We start from the raw sequence: 18,389 nt of genomic DNA on the forward strand, positions 1-18,389 counted from the left end.
CAAGGCTAACCTCAGCCGAGAGCTTCCAAAATACAGACATCACGTTACCTGCCCCACCAGACGGGAGAACACTCAACCATTGTTACACTACAATTAAGAACGCATATCGCTCTGCTCCCCGTGGGGCTCTGGGACTTTCTGATCATTGTATCAATCACCTTATTCTGACCTACAGGCAGAAACTTAATCTGCTAAACCTGTGGTCAGAACAATGAAAAACATTGGACAAGCGAGGGCATTGAAAACCTACAGTCGTCCTGCTTTGACTGCACAGGTTGGAATGTGTTCAGGGATGCAACCACAAGCCTCGATGAATATACACCACAAGCCTCGATGAATATACACCGCAACATCATATGCTTTTGTGAGGATAGTTGCATTTCCACTAGGACCCGGATCAGGTTCAACAACGACATGCCTTGATTTACAGCAGAACTCAGGCAGCTCCGCCAGTCTAAAGATGAGGCCTACAGGAGCAGGGATGCAGACCTCTACAGGCAGGCCAAGTACAAGCTGAGAAGAAGAATCAGAGCTGCCAAGGAAAGGTACTTTGAAACGTTGAGGAGCAATTTCTCAGCTAGTGACTCTTCTTCAGTGTGGAACGGCGTGCAAGAAATCAGCAGTTACAAGAGGAAAACCCCCACTCCTTGGGCAATCGTCAGCTGACCAACCACCTGCAGGTTCTACTACAGGTTTGAAAGACAGAAACATAACCCAGGTACCACTCTCCCACACTTTCCTCCCCAATCCCACTTCACACCTACTTACAGCCTGGCTCCAGTTTGCAAAGACTGGGCCCTCCTCCACTACCCACCCCCTCTTTGTTGCCCAACATTAGTCTGGCCACTTCTCCATCACAAACAATAGAAATTGAGGAGATAGAAACATAAAAACATATAAAATAGGTGCAGGAGGAGGCCATTCGGCCCTTCGAGCCAGCATTCCATTAGCTTTCTTCACTGCCTGCTGTACCTGCACGCCAACTTTCAGTGACCGGTGTACAAGGACGTCCAGGTCTTGCTGTACCTCACCCTTACCTAACCTAGCCCCATTGAGATAATAATCTGTCCCCTTGTTTTTGCCGCCAAAGTGGATAACCTCACATTTATCTATATTATACTGCATCTGCCACGCATCTGCCCACTCACTCAACCTGTCCAGGTCACCCTGCAACCTCCTAACATCCTCTTCACAGTTCACACTGCCACCCAGCTTTGTGTCATCCGCAAACTTGCTAGTGTTGCTCCTAATTCCCTCTTCCAAATCATTAATATATATGGTAAACAGTTGCGGCCCCAACACCGAGCCTTGCGGCACTCCACTCGCCACTGCCTGCCATTCTGAAAAGGACCCGTTCACTCCTACTCTTTGCTTCCAGTCTGCCAACCAATTTTCTATCCATGTCAACACCCTACCCCCAATACCATGTGCTCTAATTTTAGTCACCAGTCTCCCGTGTGGGACCTTATCAAAGGCTTTCTGAAAGTCTAGATACACTACATCCACTGGCACCCCTTCATCCATTTTACTTGTCACATCCTCAAAAAATTCCAGAAGATTAGTCAAGCACGATTTTCCTTTCATAAATCCATGTTGACTTGAACTAATCCTTTTACTGCTGTCCAAATGCCCCATTATTACCTCTTGAATAATTGACCAGCATCTTTCCCACCACCGGTCAGGCTAACTGGTCTGTAAATCCCCGTTAACTCTCTCGCTCCTTTCTTGAAAAGTGTGATAACATTAGCTATCCACCAATCCACAGGAACTGATCGTGAATCTATTGAACATTGGAAAATGATCACCAATGCATCCACTATTTCTAGAACCACCTCCCTGAGGACCCTGGGAAGCAGACCATCAGGTTCAGGGGATTTATCATCCTTCAGTCCCATTAGCCTACCCAATGCTATTTCTTGCCTAATGAAAATTTCTTGCAGTTCCTCTAACCCCTTAGATCCTCTGTCCTCCAGATTAATGTAAATAGCTGCGGTCCTAGCACCGAGCCTTGCGGTACCCCACAAGTCACTGCCTGCCATTCTGAATGGGCCCTGTTAATCCCTACTCTTTTTCCTATCTGTCTATCAATGTTTTATCCATGTCAGTACCTTACCCCCAATAGCATGTGCTCCAATCTTGCCCACTCTGGGACCATATCTAAGAACATTTGTGGGGTGCACAGTCCTGTGCTGTGGTTTAAACAATGATGAGGTTTAAATGACAATGATGTGGTTTAAACTTTGTTAGTTATTTCTCTGCCTATAGTTGTGCAAACCAATATCCCGCTGTATCCACAACCATTAATTTTTGTGTGGTCTGGAAACTTACTAACCGACTTTTCTACATTTACGTCCAAATTGTTCATATATATCACAAACAATAGAAGTCCCAACACAGAACCCTACAGAACACCACTGGTCACAGATGCCGAACCAAAATAACATCCTTTCATGACTATCCTGTCTTCTATGGTAAGCTAGTTCTGAATCCAAACTACCCAAATTACCCTGGATGCCATACATCGTAATCATCTGGATCAGCCTACCATCAGGGACTTTATCAAATGCCTTAATAAAATCCATATAGACAACATCTGCTGCCCTACCCTCATCAATCACTTTTGTCAACACGTCAAAAAACTCAATTAAATTAGGAATATGTGACTTCCATCGACAAAGTAATGCTGATGGAACCTAATTATCATATTCTCTTCCAAAGGTGAGTAAAGCCCATGCCGAAGAATCCTCTCCATAAGCTCCCCTACCGCTGAAGTGAGGCTCACCAGCCCATAATTCCTGAATTACTGCTGCCTCCCTTTATTGAAAAGGAACAACCATAGCAATCTCCTGTCCTCTGGGACTTGCCTGGGGCTACAGAGGATACTAAGATCTTTATTGTGGTCCCTGCAATCTCCTCTTAATATCCTGGGATAGATCCTGTAGATTTATCAACATCACCTCTTTCTTGATCTCAAACTGCCCTACCATATTAGTATACCATGGAGTATAGACGTCACTATCCTCCATGTCCTTCTCCTTGGTGAATACTGTTGCAAAGTCGTATTTCAGTACCTCACCTAAATCCTCTGACTCCAAGCATAAATTCCCTCTATGTCTGAATGGTCATACCTTCTCCCTAATTACCCTGCTTTTAATATATACATAAAAAAGCACTGACATTTTCTTTCATTTCAACTTGCCAATGACATTTCATGGTGTCTTTTGGTCCATCTGATTCCCTGTTTTAATTCTTCCCTGTTTGTTTTATATTCCTCAAAGGCCCTGTCTTTTTGACCAAATATACAACCTCTGTGATTTGTTCATAAAGATTGAAGATGCAATTTTGAGCCCCTATTCACATCAGTAAGGGAGGAAATAGGCAATGCATGCCTGGTGACATAATTAAGGGTACGACCAATGCTTGAAAAACATCAGGTATGCTCAATGAAGTGCACAGTTCAGTTTCCTGAAATGTGCATTTTTACTAAGAAATAGTCACTTGTGTGATCTAACTCAGGCCAAGTTGTATTTATGTGCAGTGGGCACATAAAAATGGCTTTAGTTGATCCAATTTAATGGTACTGTTTTTTAACAATAAACTTGAATGCAACACAAAGTGGCCACATTACTCTGAGATGCAAGGTGACTTCCCCGGAGTTGTCATGAATCAAAGGTTAACCTCCTAGTTGCCGCTATATGTAAGCAGATCAGTCTGCCAAAAGGACTATGCATCCATGTATAATTCAGTTTTGAGAGAATGACAAAATGATTTGATCTTACCCTGAGAGATAATTCCAAATTTTCAATTCCCCACATCAGCATTCCAGGATCATATGCACCGATATTTTGGAAATAATGTCGGTTGATTCCTAGCACCCCTCCAGATATTGCTGGACTTCTGAAACAAGAGCGATCATAGAATGTAATCATGTGGAAATAAGTTAAGGAATAAGGTAAAAAGGCAATAAAACAGAGTATTTGCTACATTTTTTAAGGAAATATTTCCTTATCTATCTCAAAGCCATTTGTCTCGAGGAAAGGATACTTCAATTTTCAGAAGGCCTTTGATAAATTGCCGCATGTGAGGCTGCTAAACAAGGTAGACCATGGTATTACAGGCAAGTACATGCACCGATAGAGGACTGGCTTTTTGGCAGAAGGCAAAGAGCGGGATTAAAGGGGGCCTTTTCTGGTTGGTTGCCAGTGACGAGTGGTGTTCCACAGAAGTCCATGTTGGGTCTGCGACTTTATGTATATATACATCCAGATATGTTAAATATCTGGATGATGGAATTGATAGCTTTGTTGTTACGTTTATGGATGATACGAAGATAGGTTGAATGGCAGGTATTGTTGAGGAAGCAGGGAGTCAGCAGGACAGGCAGGTTGGCAGAGTGGTCAAAGAAGTGGCAAATGGAATTCAGCGTAGCAAAGTGTAGTCATGTACTTTGGTAGAATAAAGGTGCAAACTACTTTCTAAATGGAGAGAGGATTCAGATATGCAGAGGCGTAAGTGGGCTTAGGAGTGCTAGTTCAGGATTCTCAAAATGTTAATTTGCAAGTTGAGTTGGCGGTAAGAAAATCAGATGCAATGCTAATATTAATTTTGAGGGGACTAGAATATAAAAGTATGTAATGCCCAGGTTTTTGTATGGCATGGTGATTTGGAATATTGAGAAGTTTTGGGCCACATATCTGAGGAAGGATTTGTTAGCATTGGAAAGGGTCCAAAGGAGGTTTACAAGAATGATCCAAGGGGTGATTGGATTAACATATGATGAATGTTTGATGGCACTGGGCCTGTCCTCGCTGGAGTTTTATTCACAGCCTCAGAATAAAAGAATATATCTTTAGAATGGAAATGAGGAGCAATTTCTTTAGCCAGTGGGTGGCAAATCTGTGAAATTTATTGCCACAGACGGCTCTGGAGGCCAAGACATTAGCTATTTTTAACCCGGGACAGGCTGTAGTGCCCAGGTTGGACCGCCTGCCCCAGGACTGGCTGTAGCGCCCGGGTCGGCTTGCCTGCCCCATGTCTGCCTGTAGCGCCCAGGTCAGCTCACCTGCCCCAGGACTGGCTGTAGCGCCCAGGTCACCTGCATGCCCCGATACTGGCCTGCAGTTCCCAGATCGCGAAATCTAAGGGGCCTGTCCCATTTGCATGCGATTGCGTGCGTTTGGCTCAACCAACCGGAAGCAGAAGTTGCGCTAAGTTCGCGCGTGATGTCATTTACGCATAAAAAGGGGGATTGCTGGCTACTATTCTATGATCATCATGAAAGAGATGGGCAAACTGTTATCATTTCAACAATTAAAATTAAAATTTAAATTGAAGGATAATCAATATTTTAAATATATACAGGTATGTGACTTTATGAAGAAATATACACATAGATTTCAAACTATATTTTTAGATCCTTTAGAAGAAGCAATGAATATTAAGGCTGATTCACAAAAATTAATATCATACTTTTATAATAATATATTAAATAGAGAATCACTCTCAACAGAAGCATTAAGTGAAGATTGGGAACAAGAGCTAATGATAAAGACCTCGAAGTAATTCTCTTTTAAGGGGCCTTCTCTTCTATTTCTACTTTCCACTTTCTCTCTTCCTTTTTTTATTTTTTATATACACACTTCACGTTTTTCTACTCTCTACCATCTATTTTTCCACTTTTTCCCCTTTCTATTGTTTTCTTTTTCTTGTCCTGCTTACTTCCTTCTTATAACATAAACCTAGAGGTTGTACATAGAATGGATTACGGTATTACATAGTTGGCACCTAAAATTAGGTGCCACTGTACTGTTTTGTGCTGTATTAACTTCTAATAAAATAAACAAAAAAAAAAAAAAATTAAAAAAAAGAAAGAGATGCAGACTGCATTGCTGCAACAGCAACAGAGACTTCTGTTAGCAGCAGCCCTCATGCTTACAAATCATCTGGGCAGGAGGCGGGCCGACTCAATTTGGGCGTCGAACGGCGTCGGGCGGTGACGTCATCAAGCAACGCCACACCGGGCGGTGACGTCATCACGCAACGCCACGAACTAGGCGTACGCCGTCAAGACGCTGCGTACGACATCAAGACGCTGTGTGCGACCGCAATGCGCCTTCGTGCGTACACGGGCCAACAGGCCGTTGGCGCGCAAAGTTTTCCGTCACTGCAGGAATTTCGGGGCCCCGCGCGATGTCGGAACCAGCCCCGCACCACTCCATATCCCTCTGCGCTTCTAAGGCAGACCGGCCCCGCGCGGCCATACGGTGCCCGTACACCTCAAGCGACCACGAGGTCGCATAATTTGCGAGCCAAGGTCGCGTAAGTGGGACAGGCCCTTAATTGAAAAAAAAATACGTCTGCGTGCTGGATGATTTCGGGTTATGGGCCGGACCGCCCCCTGGGTCGTAGGTTGCCAACCCCTGCTCTATAGCCTTCTCCTGTGCACGCGACATTTCACATGCAGCAAGAATAATTGACAAGTGGGAACTGAAACCCAAACGGTGTGCCACTCTATGAAGCACTCTGACTCAACAGTATTGCAGTATGGCCATTGATTAAGTCAAATCCATTGCTAGTGGGAGATCAGACCCTGGACTTTCCCTGGTTGTCTGTGTCAGTGGCAATTGAAATACTGGATTATTTTCTTGTCAAATGGGTTATTCCATATGTAGTATTATGTAAAGTATGAGGATATTTATTACCTCTTAACGTTTAGTTTACATCACTGTATATGTTTTGAATTTGTCCCCTCTGATTTTTAGTTGTATTGGGACCAGGTACATCCTTTTTTACCTTATGTTTTTTAATATAATTTGTGAGCACTCTTCTTAACACCTACTGTATGGGACTGATAGGAGACTGCCTCCATTTTTGCTCATTCTCTGGTATTGGTTCCCAATGAAAGTCCAGGTTCCAGTTGAAGACTCCTCTCTGCGAATCAACAGAGTGATAATACTGGAATGTCTTCCAGTCAATGACATCTATTACAGGAGAAACAACACGAGTCCTGCAATGAAAGAAAAGAAAATAAACATCACCTGCATTTTTTCCTGATTTGGATTTATTCTACAAGATTTGATCAAACTCCTCCTTCCCTAACTTTATCAGCAAAGCTTTCCTTTGTATTTCACTTCAGTACTGAGCATTAATAATTGAATATTTACAGATTTGGAAACTAATCAGTATTCAATTGATGATCAAATTAAACATGACTGAGAATAACATCAGGAGAGACACGCAATAAAATATCGATGAATTACTCCAAAAAATTCCAAACCGCAGTTTGAACATTATACAGCTGCATTAAGAAGAAAGACGTTATCTTATTCACATACAGGTGCACAACCTTTTATCCGAAAGCCTTGGGACCAGACACTTGTCGGATTTCGGACATTTTCGGATTTCCGAATGGAAGATTTTTAGCATAGATTAGGTAGGTAGCGCGGGCGGCTTGAAAAATCTGGAGCGACTGCCTCCTCCCCGGAGACCGGGGAATCATTGCATAAATGTTAGTCAGTTAGTTTGGAGGGATTTTATGGGGTGGGTGGGTGAAGGGGAAACTTTAATTCTTAGTCCCCTACCTGGTCGGCGACTCCCAACATCGCGGAGCTGGGGGCTCCGTCCGGCCGCGGGCGGCGCCGGTTGTAGCTCCGACCCCGGCAACTCTACCCCTGGCTGCGAGGCGCTCCAAATCCAGCGTCGCCCGCGGTCGGACGCCCGCAGCCCCAGCTCCGCGAATGTTGGGAGAAGGCGGCCTCAGCGCCCTGGAGCTTACCGCACAGCGACCCGGTAAGGCATTGCCCGCTTCCCGCTGGTATCCCAGCGCTGCGATGCCGCCGACTCCCAACATTTGCGGAGCTGAGGTGGGGGGCGTCCGGCCGCGGGCGGCGCTGGATTTGGAGCGCCTTGCAGCCAGGGGTAGAGTTGCCGATGTCGGAGCTACAACCGGCGCCGCCCGCAGCCCCAGCTGGGAGTTGGCGGCCACAGCGCTGCGGAGCTTACTGCACGGCAACCCGGTAAGGCATTGACCGCTCCCCGTCTCTCCGACCAGGTAGGGGACTAAGAATTAAAGTTTACCCCTTCAACCCCCCCTTCACATAAAAGCCCTCCAAACTAACTGACTAACATTTAAGCAATGATTTACAGATGTTTAAGTGTCTCCCCGGTCTCCGGGGAGGAGGCAGCCGCTACAGTAGTACAGACCTGGGTTGACCGTGGGTCGTTTCGGGTCAGGTTTGGCGCCAAACGCGAGCTTTGGTGTGCAGACGACATCCTGGAAAAAATGGCCTGTTTTCGGAGTTTCACGGTTTCCGGAACACCGGATAAAAGGTTGTGCACCTGTATATAAGTTCTTTAGGGGGCTTTACAGAGTAGATGTTGGGATGTTTGCATTAGTGGAAGAGTCTCCAACCAGGCGACGCAACTGCAAAATAAGGGCATGCCATTTAAAAGTACGTAAAGATTTCTTCTTGAAGAAGGTGGTGAATCTCTGTAATCCCTGCCCTGACAGGTGGTGTAGGATGAATCACTAGATGTCAAGTAGAGCTTGACCAAGCAGGTCGGTGGGGGCGCTGCGAGACGGCTGCCCTGCCAGCAGCGTGTTGGTTATTTCTACTTTTTTGGGGTTTGTCTAGTGTCAGTTTGGGTGTCTCTCGGTATGTCTTATTTGGGGGGGGGGGGGGGGGGGGGGGGGGGGAGGGAGGGAAAATGGGGAAACAGCTTTCGGCCATTTCCTCCACGGAGAGGCGACTTTTTCCATGTTACCTCTCTCGCGGCCTAACAGCTTGGATTGGAGCGGCCTTTCCCGAAGTCGGGCCCGGAGTATCGGCAGCAGGCGCAGCGTGGATTTTCCATCGCGGAGCGTGCGAACCCTTGCTGGGGGTCGCTAGAGAGGAGTGCTCCGATCGCTGGCCTGGTGTTGTTGACAATGTGGGGCTGCGGTCTGCGGAGCATCTAGCCACGGGCATGGTGTGGACTTCATCCGGAGCCTGGGATCCCTCGCCGGGGATTGCCGGAGAAGAGCTCCGACCGCCGACCTATAACATCCTGAAGCCGCGGACTCCGGTAGGAAAGTGCCGATTCGGGATCTCCAAACCGTGTGTGTTTCATCGTCCCATGTCGGAGTTTCGATCATCTCAATGAGGGGGCCTGTACATCGAGGGCCGTCTCTAGCCGGCGACTACGGAGGGTTTATGCCCCCGACCAGGGGTGAACAAGGGAGGAGGACTGGCCGAACTTTGTTGCCTTCCACCACAGTGAAGAATGCTGTGGTAGATGTTTGTGTTAAATTTTATTGTGTATCGTGTGTTCTTTTTAAGTGTATCGCTGCTGGCAAATTCATTTCACTGCATGTGACGTGCATGTGGCGAATAAAATTTACTTTGACTTTGAGCTGGATAAATATTTAATAGATTATGCAACAGGGGTAGTGAGAAATGGCATAGAAGATTGGCATAGAAGATTGGCAAAGATTGAGGCTAGCATAGGTTAGCCATGACAATATTAAATGGTGAACAGTCTAATGGCCTATCCCTGATTCAATTTCCCTGTATTCTTGAAAACTTACAAATTGCTTAGGATCATACGGCAACAGCTAAAAAATTGAAGCATCTCTAATCAAAAGAATGTTAATGGGAATGTTCATTTACTGCTCCATAACTAAATTAATTAAGCAACACAATGGTAGAATACAGGGATTTATGGGAAATAATCCGAAGAATGGCACTCAATTCAATTTCTATCCTTTCATCCATTTAAGCCATTCTGGAGAGTTGAGGGAAACACGTTAATTGGCTTGCCTTAAGGTTACTGAAATAAAAAAACAAGAATGCTGGAAAAACATATGATGGAGAATATGTGAATCCATACAGTAGAAAAACACCTATCCAGTCTTTCATATGAAGAAAGACTGGATAGACTCGGCTTGTACACGCTAGAATTTAGAAGATTGAGGGGGGATCTTATAGAAACATACAAAATTCTTAAGGGGTTGGACAGGCTAGATGCAGGAAGATTGTTCCCGATGTTGGGGAAGTCCAGGACAAGGGGTCACAGCTTAAGGATAAGGGGGAAATCCTTTAAAACCGAGATGAGGAGAACCTTTTTCACACAGAGAGTGGTGAATCTCTGGAACTCTCTGCCACAGAGGGTAGTTGAGGCCAGTTCATTGGCTATATTTAAGAGGGAGTTAGATGTGGCTAAAGGGATCAGGGGGTATGGAGAGAAGGCAGGTACAGGATACTGAGTTGGATGATCAGCCATGATCATATTGAATGGCGGTGCAGGCTCGAAGGGCCGAATGGCCTACTCCTGCACCTATTTTCTATGTTTCTATGTCTATGTTTCTATGTGGAGAGGATGCTTCAACTAGTGGGAGAGTCTAGGAATAGAAGTCATAGCCTCAGAATTAAAGGACTTTTTTTAGGAAGGAGATGAGGAAGGATTTCTTTAGTCAGAGGGTGGTGAATGTGGAATTCTTTGCCACAGAAGGCTGTGGAGGCCAATTCAATGGATATATTTAAGGCCGAGATAGATAGATTCTTGATTAGTACGGGCGTCAGAGGTTATGGGAAGAAGGTATGAGAATGGGGTTAGGAGGGAGAGATAGATCAGCCATGATTGAACGGCGGAGTAGACTTGATGGCCTAATTCTCCTCCTATATAACCATATAACAATTACAGCACGGAAACAGGCCAACTCGGCCCTTCTAGTCCGTCCCGAACACGTATTCTCCCCTAGTCCCATATACCTGCACTCAGACCATAACCCTCCTTTCCCGTGCATACAACTATCCAATTTATTTTTAAATGATAAAATCGAACCTGCCTCCACCACTTCCACTGGAAGCTCATTCCACACAGCTACCACTCTCTGAGTAAAGAAGTTCCCCCTCACGTTACCCCTAAACTTCTGTCCCTTAATTCTCAAGTCATGTCCTCTTGTTTGAATCTTCCCTACTCTCAATGGGAAAAGCTTATCCACGTCAACTCTGTCTATCCCTCTCATCATTTTAAAGACCTCTATCAAGTCCCCCCTTAACCTTCTGCGCTCCAAAGAATAAAGACCTAAGTTCAACCTTTCTCTGTAACTTAGTTGCTGAAACCCAGGCAACATTCTAGTAAATCTCCTCTGTAATCTCTCTATTTTGTTGACATCCTTGCTATAATTAGGCGACCAAAATTGTACACCATACTCCAGAATTGGCCTCACCAATGCCTTGTACAATTTTAACATTACATCCCAACTTCTATACTCAATGCTCTGATTTATAAAGGCCAGCACACCAAAAACTTTCTTTACCACCCTGTCTACATGAGATTCCACCTTCAGGGAACTGTGTAGAGTCATTCCTAGATCCCTCTGTTCAACTGCATTCCTCAACTCACTACCATTTACCATGTACGTCCTATTTTGATTTGTCCTGCCAAGATGTAGCACCTCACACTTATCAGCATTAAACTCCATCTGCCATCTTTCAGCCCACTCTTCCAAATGGCCTAAATCTCTCTGTAGACTTTGAAAATCTACTTCATTATCCACACCACCACCTATCTTAGTATCATCTGCATACTTACTAATCCAATTTACCACACCATCATCCAGTTCATTGATGTACATGACAAACAACAGTGGACCCAACACAGATCCCTGTGGCACCCCACTAGTCACCGGCCTCCAACCTGACAAACAGCCATCCACCATTACTCTCTGGCATCTCCCATTCAGCCACTGTTGAATCCATCTTGCTACTCCACCCATTAATAACCAACAATTGAACCTTCTTAACCAACCTTCCATGAGGAACCTTGTCAAAGGACTTACTGAAGTCCATATAGACAACATCCACTGCTTTACCCTCATCAATTTCCCGAGTAACCTCTTCAAAAAATTCAAGAAGATTAGTCAAACATGACCTTCCAGGCACAAATCCATGTCGACTGTTCGTAATCAGACCCTGTTTATCCAGATGCTTATATATATTATCTCTAAGTATTCTTTCCATTAATATGCCCACCACTGACGTCAAACTAACAGGTCTATAATTGCTAGGTTTACTCTTAGACCACTTTTTAAACAATGGAACAACATGCGCAGTACGCCAATCCTCCGGCACTATTCCCGTTTCTAATGACATTTGAAATATTTCTGCCATAGCCTCTGCTATTTCTACACTAACTTCCCTCAATGTCTTAGGAAATATCCTGTCGGTACCTGGAGACTTATCCACTTTTATATTTTTCAAAAGTGTCAGTACTTCTTTTACTTTGAAACTCATAGTATCCATAGCTACTCTACTAGTTTCCCTTACCTCACATAATTCATTATCCTTCTCATTGGTGAATGCCAAAGAAAAGAAATTGTTCAATATCTCCCCCATCTCTTTTGGCTCTGCAAATAGCTGTCCACTCTGTCTCTCCAATGGATCAATTTTATCCCTTGTTATCCTTTTGCTATTAATGTAGCTGCATAAACCCTTTGGATTTACTTTCACCTTACCTGCCAAAGCAACCTCGTGTCTTCTTTTAGCTTTTCTAATTTCTTTCTTAAGATTCTTTTTACATTCATTATACTCCTCAAGCACCTCATTTACTTCATGCTGCCTATAATTATCGTAGATCTACCTCTTTTTCCAAACAAGATGTCCAATTTCCCTTGAAAACCAGGGCTCGTTCCAATTTTTAATGTTTCCTTTCAACCGAACAGGAACATAAAGATTCTGTACTCTTAAAATTTCCCCTTTAAATGTCTTCCATTTCTCTTCCACATCCTCCATAAAACAAAATGTCCCAGTTCACTCCTTTTAAATCATTTTGCATCTCATCAAAACTACCCTCTGCGCAGAGAGTTCCAGAGATTCACCACTCTCTGTGTGAAAAAGGTTCTCCTCATCTCGGTTTTAAAGGATTTCCCCATTATCCTTAAGCTGTGACCCCTTGTCCTGGACTTCCCCAACATCGGGAACAATCTTCCTGCATCTAGCATGTCCAACCCCTTAAGAATGTTGTAAGTTTCTATAAGATCCCCTCTCAATCTCCTAAATTCTAGATAGTATAAACCAAGTCTATCCAGTCTTTCTTCATGAGACAGTCCTGACATCCCAGGAATCAGTGTGGTGAACCTTCTCTGCACACCCTCTATGGCAATAATGTCCTTCCTCAGATTTGGAGACCAAAACTGTACGCAATACTCCAGGTGTGGTCTCACCAAGACCCTGTACAACTGCAGTAGAACCTCCCTGCTCCTATACTCAAATCCTTTTGCTATGAAAGCCAACATACCATTCGCTTTCTTTACTTACTGCTGCACCTGCATGCCTACCTTCAATGACTGGTGTACCATGACACCCAGGTCTCGCTGCATCTCCCCCTTTCCCAATCGGCCACCATTTAGATAATAGTCTGCTTTCCTGTTTTTGCCACCAAAATGGATAATCTCACATTTATCCACATTATACTGCATCTGCCAAACATTTGCCCACTCACCCAGCCTATCCAAGTCACCTTGCAGTCTCCTAGCATCCTCCTCACAGCTAACACTACCCCCCAGCTTAGTGTCATCCGCAAACTTGGAGATATTGCCTTCAATTCCCTCATCCAGATCATTAATATATTTTGTAAATAGCTGGGGTCCCAGCACTGAGCCTTGCGGTACCCCACTAGTCACTGCCTGCCATTGTGAAAAGGACCCTTGGTTTTGCTGGTGTTGAGGACCAGGTTATTGCGCTGGCACCATATGGACAGTTGCTCGATCTCTCTTCTATACTCGGACTCTTCCCCATCAGTGATACGCCCCACAAAAGTGGTGTCATCAGCGAACTTGATGATGGAGTTCGCACTGTGATTAGCTACGCAGTCGAGGTATGGGTCCCTTCATAGCTGGAGGAAGTACAGCCGGGGTTTTCCTACCAAGTTGTAATGGGTACAACTACTTTCCACACTTGGTTTAGCTCTCTAGAATTTAGGAGATTGAGAGGAGGACTTAAGGATGACTTACAAAATTCTTAAGGGGTTGGACAGACTAGATGCAGGAGCGCATGCTGAGTGAGTACAGCAGGGGGCTGAGCACGCAGCCTTGAGGTGCTCCCGTGCTGATTGTTATCGAGGCTGACACATTTCCACCAATACGAACAGACTGTGGTCTGTGAATGAGGAAGTCGAGGATCCAATTGCAGAGGGATGCGCAGAGACCCAGTTCTGCGAGTTTGGTAACCAGCTTGGAGGGGATGATTGTGTTAAATGCCGAGCTGTAATCGATGAATAACAGCCTGACATATGAGTTTTTGTTGTCCAAGTGGTCCAGAGCGGAGTGGAGGGCCAGCGAGATCGCATCCACCGTTGATCTGTTGTGGCGGTAAGCGAACTGCAGTGGGTCCAGGTTTTTGTCGAGGTAGGAGTTGATTTGCTCCATGATCAACCTCTCAAAGCACTTCATCACCACCGGCGTTAGTGCCACTGGTCGATAGTCATTGAGGCACATCACCTTACTCTTCTTGGGCACTGGTATAATTGATGCCCTTTTAAAGCAGGTGGGGACCTCAGAAGTGAGAGGTTGAAAATGTCCGTAAAAATTCCAGCCAGTTGGTCCGCACAGGTTTTTAGAACACGACCGGGTATAACATCAGGTCCAGGTGCTTTTCGGGGGTTCACCCCTCTGAAGGATTTCCTGACGTCGGCCTCTGTGACTGAGACTGAAATGCCATCACAGCGAATGGGGGATCGGGAAGGCACATCAGTATTCTCCCTATCAAAGCGTGTGTAAAACGCATTGAGCTCGTCAGGGAGTGATGTTTCGCCGACATTCGAGCTGCCTCCTGGTTTCGCCTTGTAGGAGGTGATTGTATTCAGGCCCCGCCACAGCTGCCGAACATATGTCTCAACCTCCAGTTTGGAGCAGGTCCCTTTTGGCCTTTTTGATGGCCTTACCAAGGTCGTATCTGGACTTCATGTAGACCACTGTATCATTGGAAGTGAATGCCCTGTGTCTGGCCTTCAGAAGAGTGCGGATCTCAAAGTTCATCCAAGGTTTCTGATTGGGAAACACTCGGAAGGTTTTTGTAGGGATGCAGTCCTCCACACATTTCTTTACGAAGTCTGTAACGACTGTGGCGTATTCGTTCAAGTCCGTTGCCGAGCCCTTGAACATTGCCTGGTCTACAGACTCCAAACAGTCCTGGAGTTGTTCCTCTGCCGGCGGATTAGTCTTGATGGGCCGCATGGCTTAATTCTGCTCCGAATTCTCTCCTATAGGTTGACATTAGAGTTGTGCTTAGCCAAACAAGAGACATGGGCATATGTAAAAAAAAAAGGTTACAACAAAATAAGTGTGCACCTCAGCAGAAGCCTCCCTTTGTAGTCTTGCGCCCACACCTCAATGATTCCTGATCCTGTCAGGATGTTCACCTCTTTATTTCGCCAACTCTGGGAGTCCGGCAGCATCTCTGGATGACATGAATAGTCTGAAGAAGGAACCCTGACCTGAAACATGGCCTAGTCATGTCCTCAAGAGATGCTGCATAACCCATTATTATACTCCAGCACTTTGTGTTTTTAGTTTGGATTATTGTGTTCGGTTTTGGTCACCCTGCTACAGGCAGAATGTCATTAAGCCAGAAAGGGTGCAGAGAAGATTTACGAGGGTGTTGCCTAAACTCCAGGGCCTGAGCTATAGGGAGAGGTTGGCCAAGCTAGGCCAATTCCTTGGAGTGCAAGAGGCTGAGGGGTGCTCAAGGAGTGTACATAATCATGAGGTGAATAGATAGGGTGATGTAGGGGCTTTTACCCAGAGTGAGGAAATCAAGAACCATAGGACACAACTTTAAGGTAAAAGGGGAAAGATTTAGTACAAACCAGAAGGGCAACTTTTACATTCACAGGGTATTGGGTATATGGAACAAACTATGAGGAGGTAGTTGAGGCAGGTACAATAACGGCATTTAAAAGACATTTGGACAGGTGCATGAATACGAAAGGTTTAAAGGGATATGTGCCAAACAGAGGCAAGCTTAGCTAGGGCAACTTGGTCAGCATGGAAGAGTTGAGCTGATGGGTCAGTTTCCATGCTGATGACTCTATAACTGCACTCTAAAGAGATATCAGGTCTCAAATTAGTGGATCATAGAACATTTACAATACAGACAGAGACCATTTGACACTCTGTGCCCACTGTGTAGTCAAGACAGAGTTACCGAGCCTAATCCCACCTTCCTGCACTCAATCTGTATCTCAGTATTACACAGCTCCACAAATGCATATCTAAGTACCTTTTAAATGGGATGAATTCCAGACACTGCTTCTCCTCTGGATGCAAAACAAAGCTAATTTATTTTCAAATTCTTCCAGTTATTTTAAATCCATTCTCTCTGCTAAGAGAAATACTTTAAATCAATTCTCTCTACTTCACGATAAATCTATTCATTTTATATCTTAATTAAGCTTTCCCTCACCGTACTGTGCTGCGAGTTCCGATCGGTGGCTTAATGTAATGTAAAAGGTAGCGAGATTTAAAAACCTTAAAACCCGCGCGTGCGCAGATCGATCTCCTCTCCTGCCAGTCAGCGCCGCGTGGATTAGTCTCTTCTCCAATCACTCCCTGGAACGGTCCTCCCCCTTCCTGCGCCATTACGTCTTTTCTGGAGCTGCGGGTAGCCGGCGGAGGTCTCCAACCGGACAAAATTATTGGAGGGACTGGAAGCGACCCAGCCGGCCAGGCCCGGAGTCAGAGATGTGGCGAAATGGAAAGCGGAGACTCTGATCCCAGCGGAGGAGAACGACCAGCGACCAGCACCCGCTGTAAGTCCCCATCGCACCACCTGCTCCAGCCTCTTCCCCTCTCGTCCCCTTCGTTGGCTCCTGCTAGACTCCCCCGCGATACCCCCCTCTCCCCCATGGTTCGTCCCTGTCTTTTCTCTGAGCTCACTTCCTCGCCCACACACACACACACACACACCCCCCTCCCCCACAACCCTCCCTCCCGCCCACACCCCCCCCCGCACACCCCCCCCATCCATCCACAATCCCCCCCGCCCACATACCCATCCCCCCCACACATCCCCCCGCCCACACCCATCCTCCCCACAACCCCCCCCCCCTCCCCCACATCCCCCCTCCCCCCACACCACCCACTCCCCCCCCTACACCTCCCCGCACACACACACCCCCCTCCCCTCCTACACCACATCCCCCTGCCACACACCCTACTTCCCTCCTCCCAAACATGAGAGGAGAGGAAGGGAGTGCTGGGGGATGAGGGGAAATGAGCTACGCCTGCGCAGTTAGGGGCTATAGGTGAGTGGTGGAATATTGCGTTGGGGGAATGGGTTGCGTTGGTGGAACGGGTGAGTGGTAGAATATTACGTTGGGGAATGGGTTGCGTTGGGGGACCAGGCCTCCCGTGTGACTGGGACCCAACGGGTCCCACTTAGTCTAGTTTTATCATAAAAACTGAACAAGTTAATAATAATGCCTTTCAAACCATCTAATTAATTTACAGAATAATGACCAAGGGATGTTGTAATTACTTTTATTCTTTATGGTTAGTCATCTCTGGAAGTAGTTTTAGCTGCTGCTTGAGAAACCTGATATTAATCACATGATGAATGCATTGCCTGGGACGTTCCAGAGTTTGCTGACATTCCAATTGTCAGTCATTAGAATTATTATAGGAAGGCTAGACAGAACCAGGCACACAGGGCATTGTAAGTAGAACAGATTTAATGCAAACTACATTTAATGCATAGTAGGATTTCAACTTGAAGTTATTACTTCACAATTAAAAAAATCCCAAAATATCAATTTACATGTGAAACAATGTCAAATTAGTTCATTATTTAATTGAAAAATATCAATGCAGACTCCATACGAGCTGGTAGTATTGACTTCAGATTAAGAACATTTAGCTCATCAAAGATACTGCCTCGATTCTCGATTATGATCATTGCACTTGCATGATACATTTGTGGTTTGAGAGATTTTCTTGAAAAGCTTGAAGAATTTCTGCAAGCTGACTATGATGAACAAGATATAATATACCTAATATAACAAAGTAAAAATTCAGCTTTGGCTTTTCATGTGCATGACAAGACAACGTGTCATTTGTTCACTGCCAGTCAATTTTTCCTATCCATTTATTGTCAAGGATGGAAAAATCACATGTTTGAAATTGTCAATTTCCCAATATGTGCTCGCAGCAAGCTTCAGGAACACAGAAGCAGATTGTTTTTGACCCCAAATTACTAATTCTGATGCAATACTAGAAGTTCATGTCAATTCCTTTCTGTAATCCTCATCTGATGTATGTGCAATGATTTATGTGAAAAACATTTTTCAAAAGTATGAGTGGGTCAGTGCTATCTTTCCCAAATGACCATTCTCTGTAAGCAAGCTTAGCAAGC

The 18,389-nt window shown here is 45.2% G+C and overlaps 1 protein-coding gene across 2 annotated transcripts in view; it reads right to left on the reverse strand.

The window, feature by feature from the left end:
- Nucleotides 1-18,389, reverse strand: part of LOC129709989 (polypeptide N-acetylgalactosaminyltransferase 15-like) — a 71,962-nt gene that overhangs the window by 27,337 nt on the left and 26,236 nt on the right. For both annotated transcript variants that reach the window (XM_055656695.1, XM_055656696.1), the window contains exons 4-5: nucleotides 6,839-7,006; nucleotides 3,780-3,897 (exon numbers count right to left, since the gene is read on the reverse strand). In XM_055656695.1, the coding sequence (XP_055512670.1) occupies nucleotides 3,780-3,897; nucleotides 6,839-7,006 (286 nt within the window). The remainder of the gene's footprint in view (nucleotides 1-3,779; nucleotides 3,898-6,838; nucleotides 7,007-18,389) is intronic.

The sequence above is a fragment of the Leucoraja erinacea genome, chromosome 2, assembly GCF_028641065.1.
Source record: "Leucoraja erinacea ecotype New England chromosome 2, Leri_hhj_1, whole genome shotgun sequence".
Lineage (NCBI taxonomy): Eukaryota > Metazoa > Chordata > Chondrichthyes > Rajiformes > Rajidae > Leucoraja > Leucoraja erinaceus.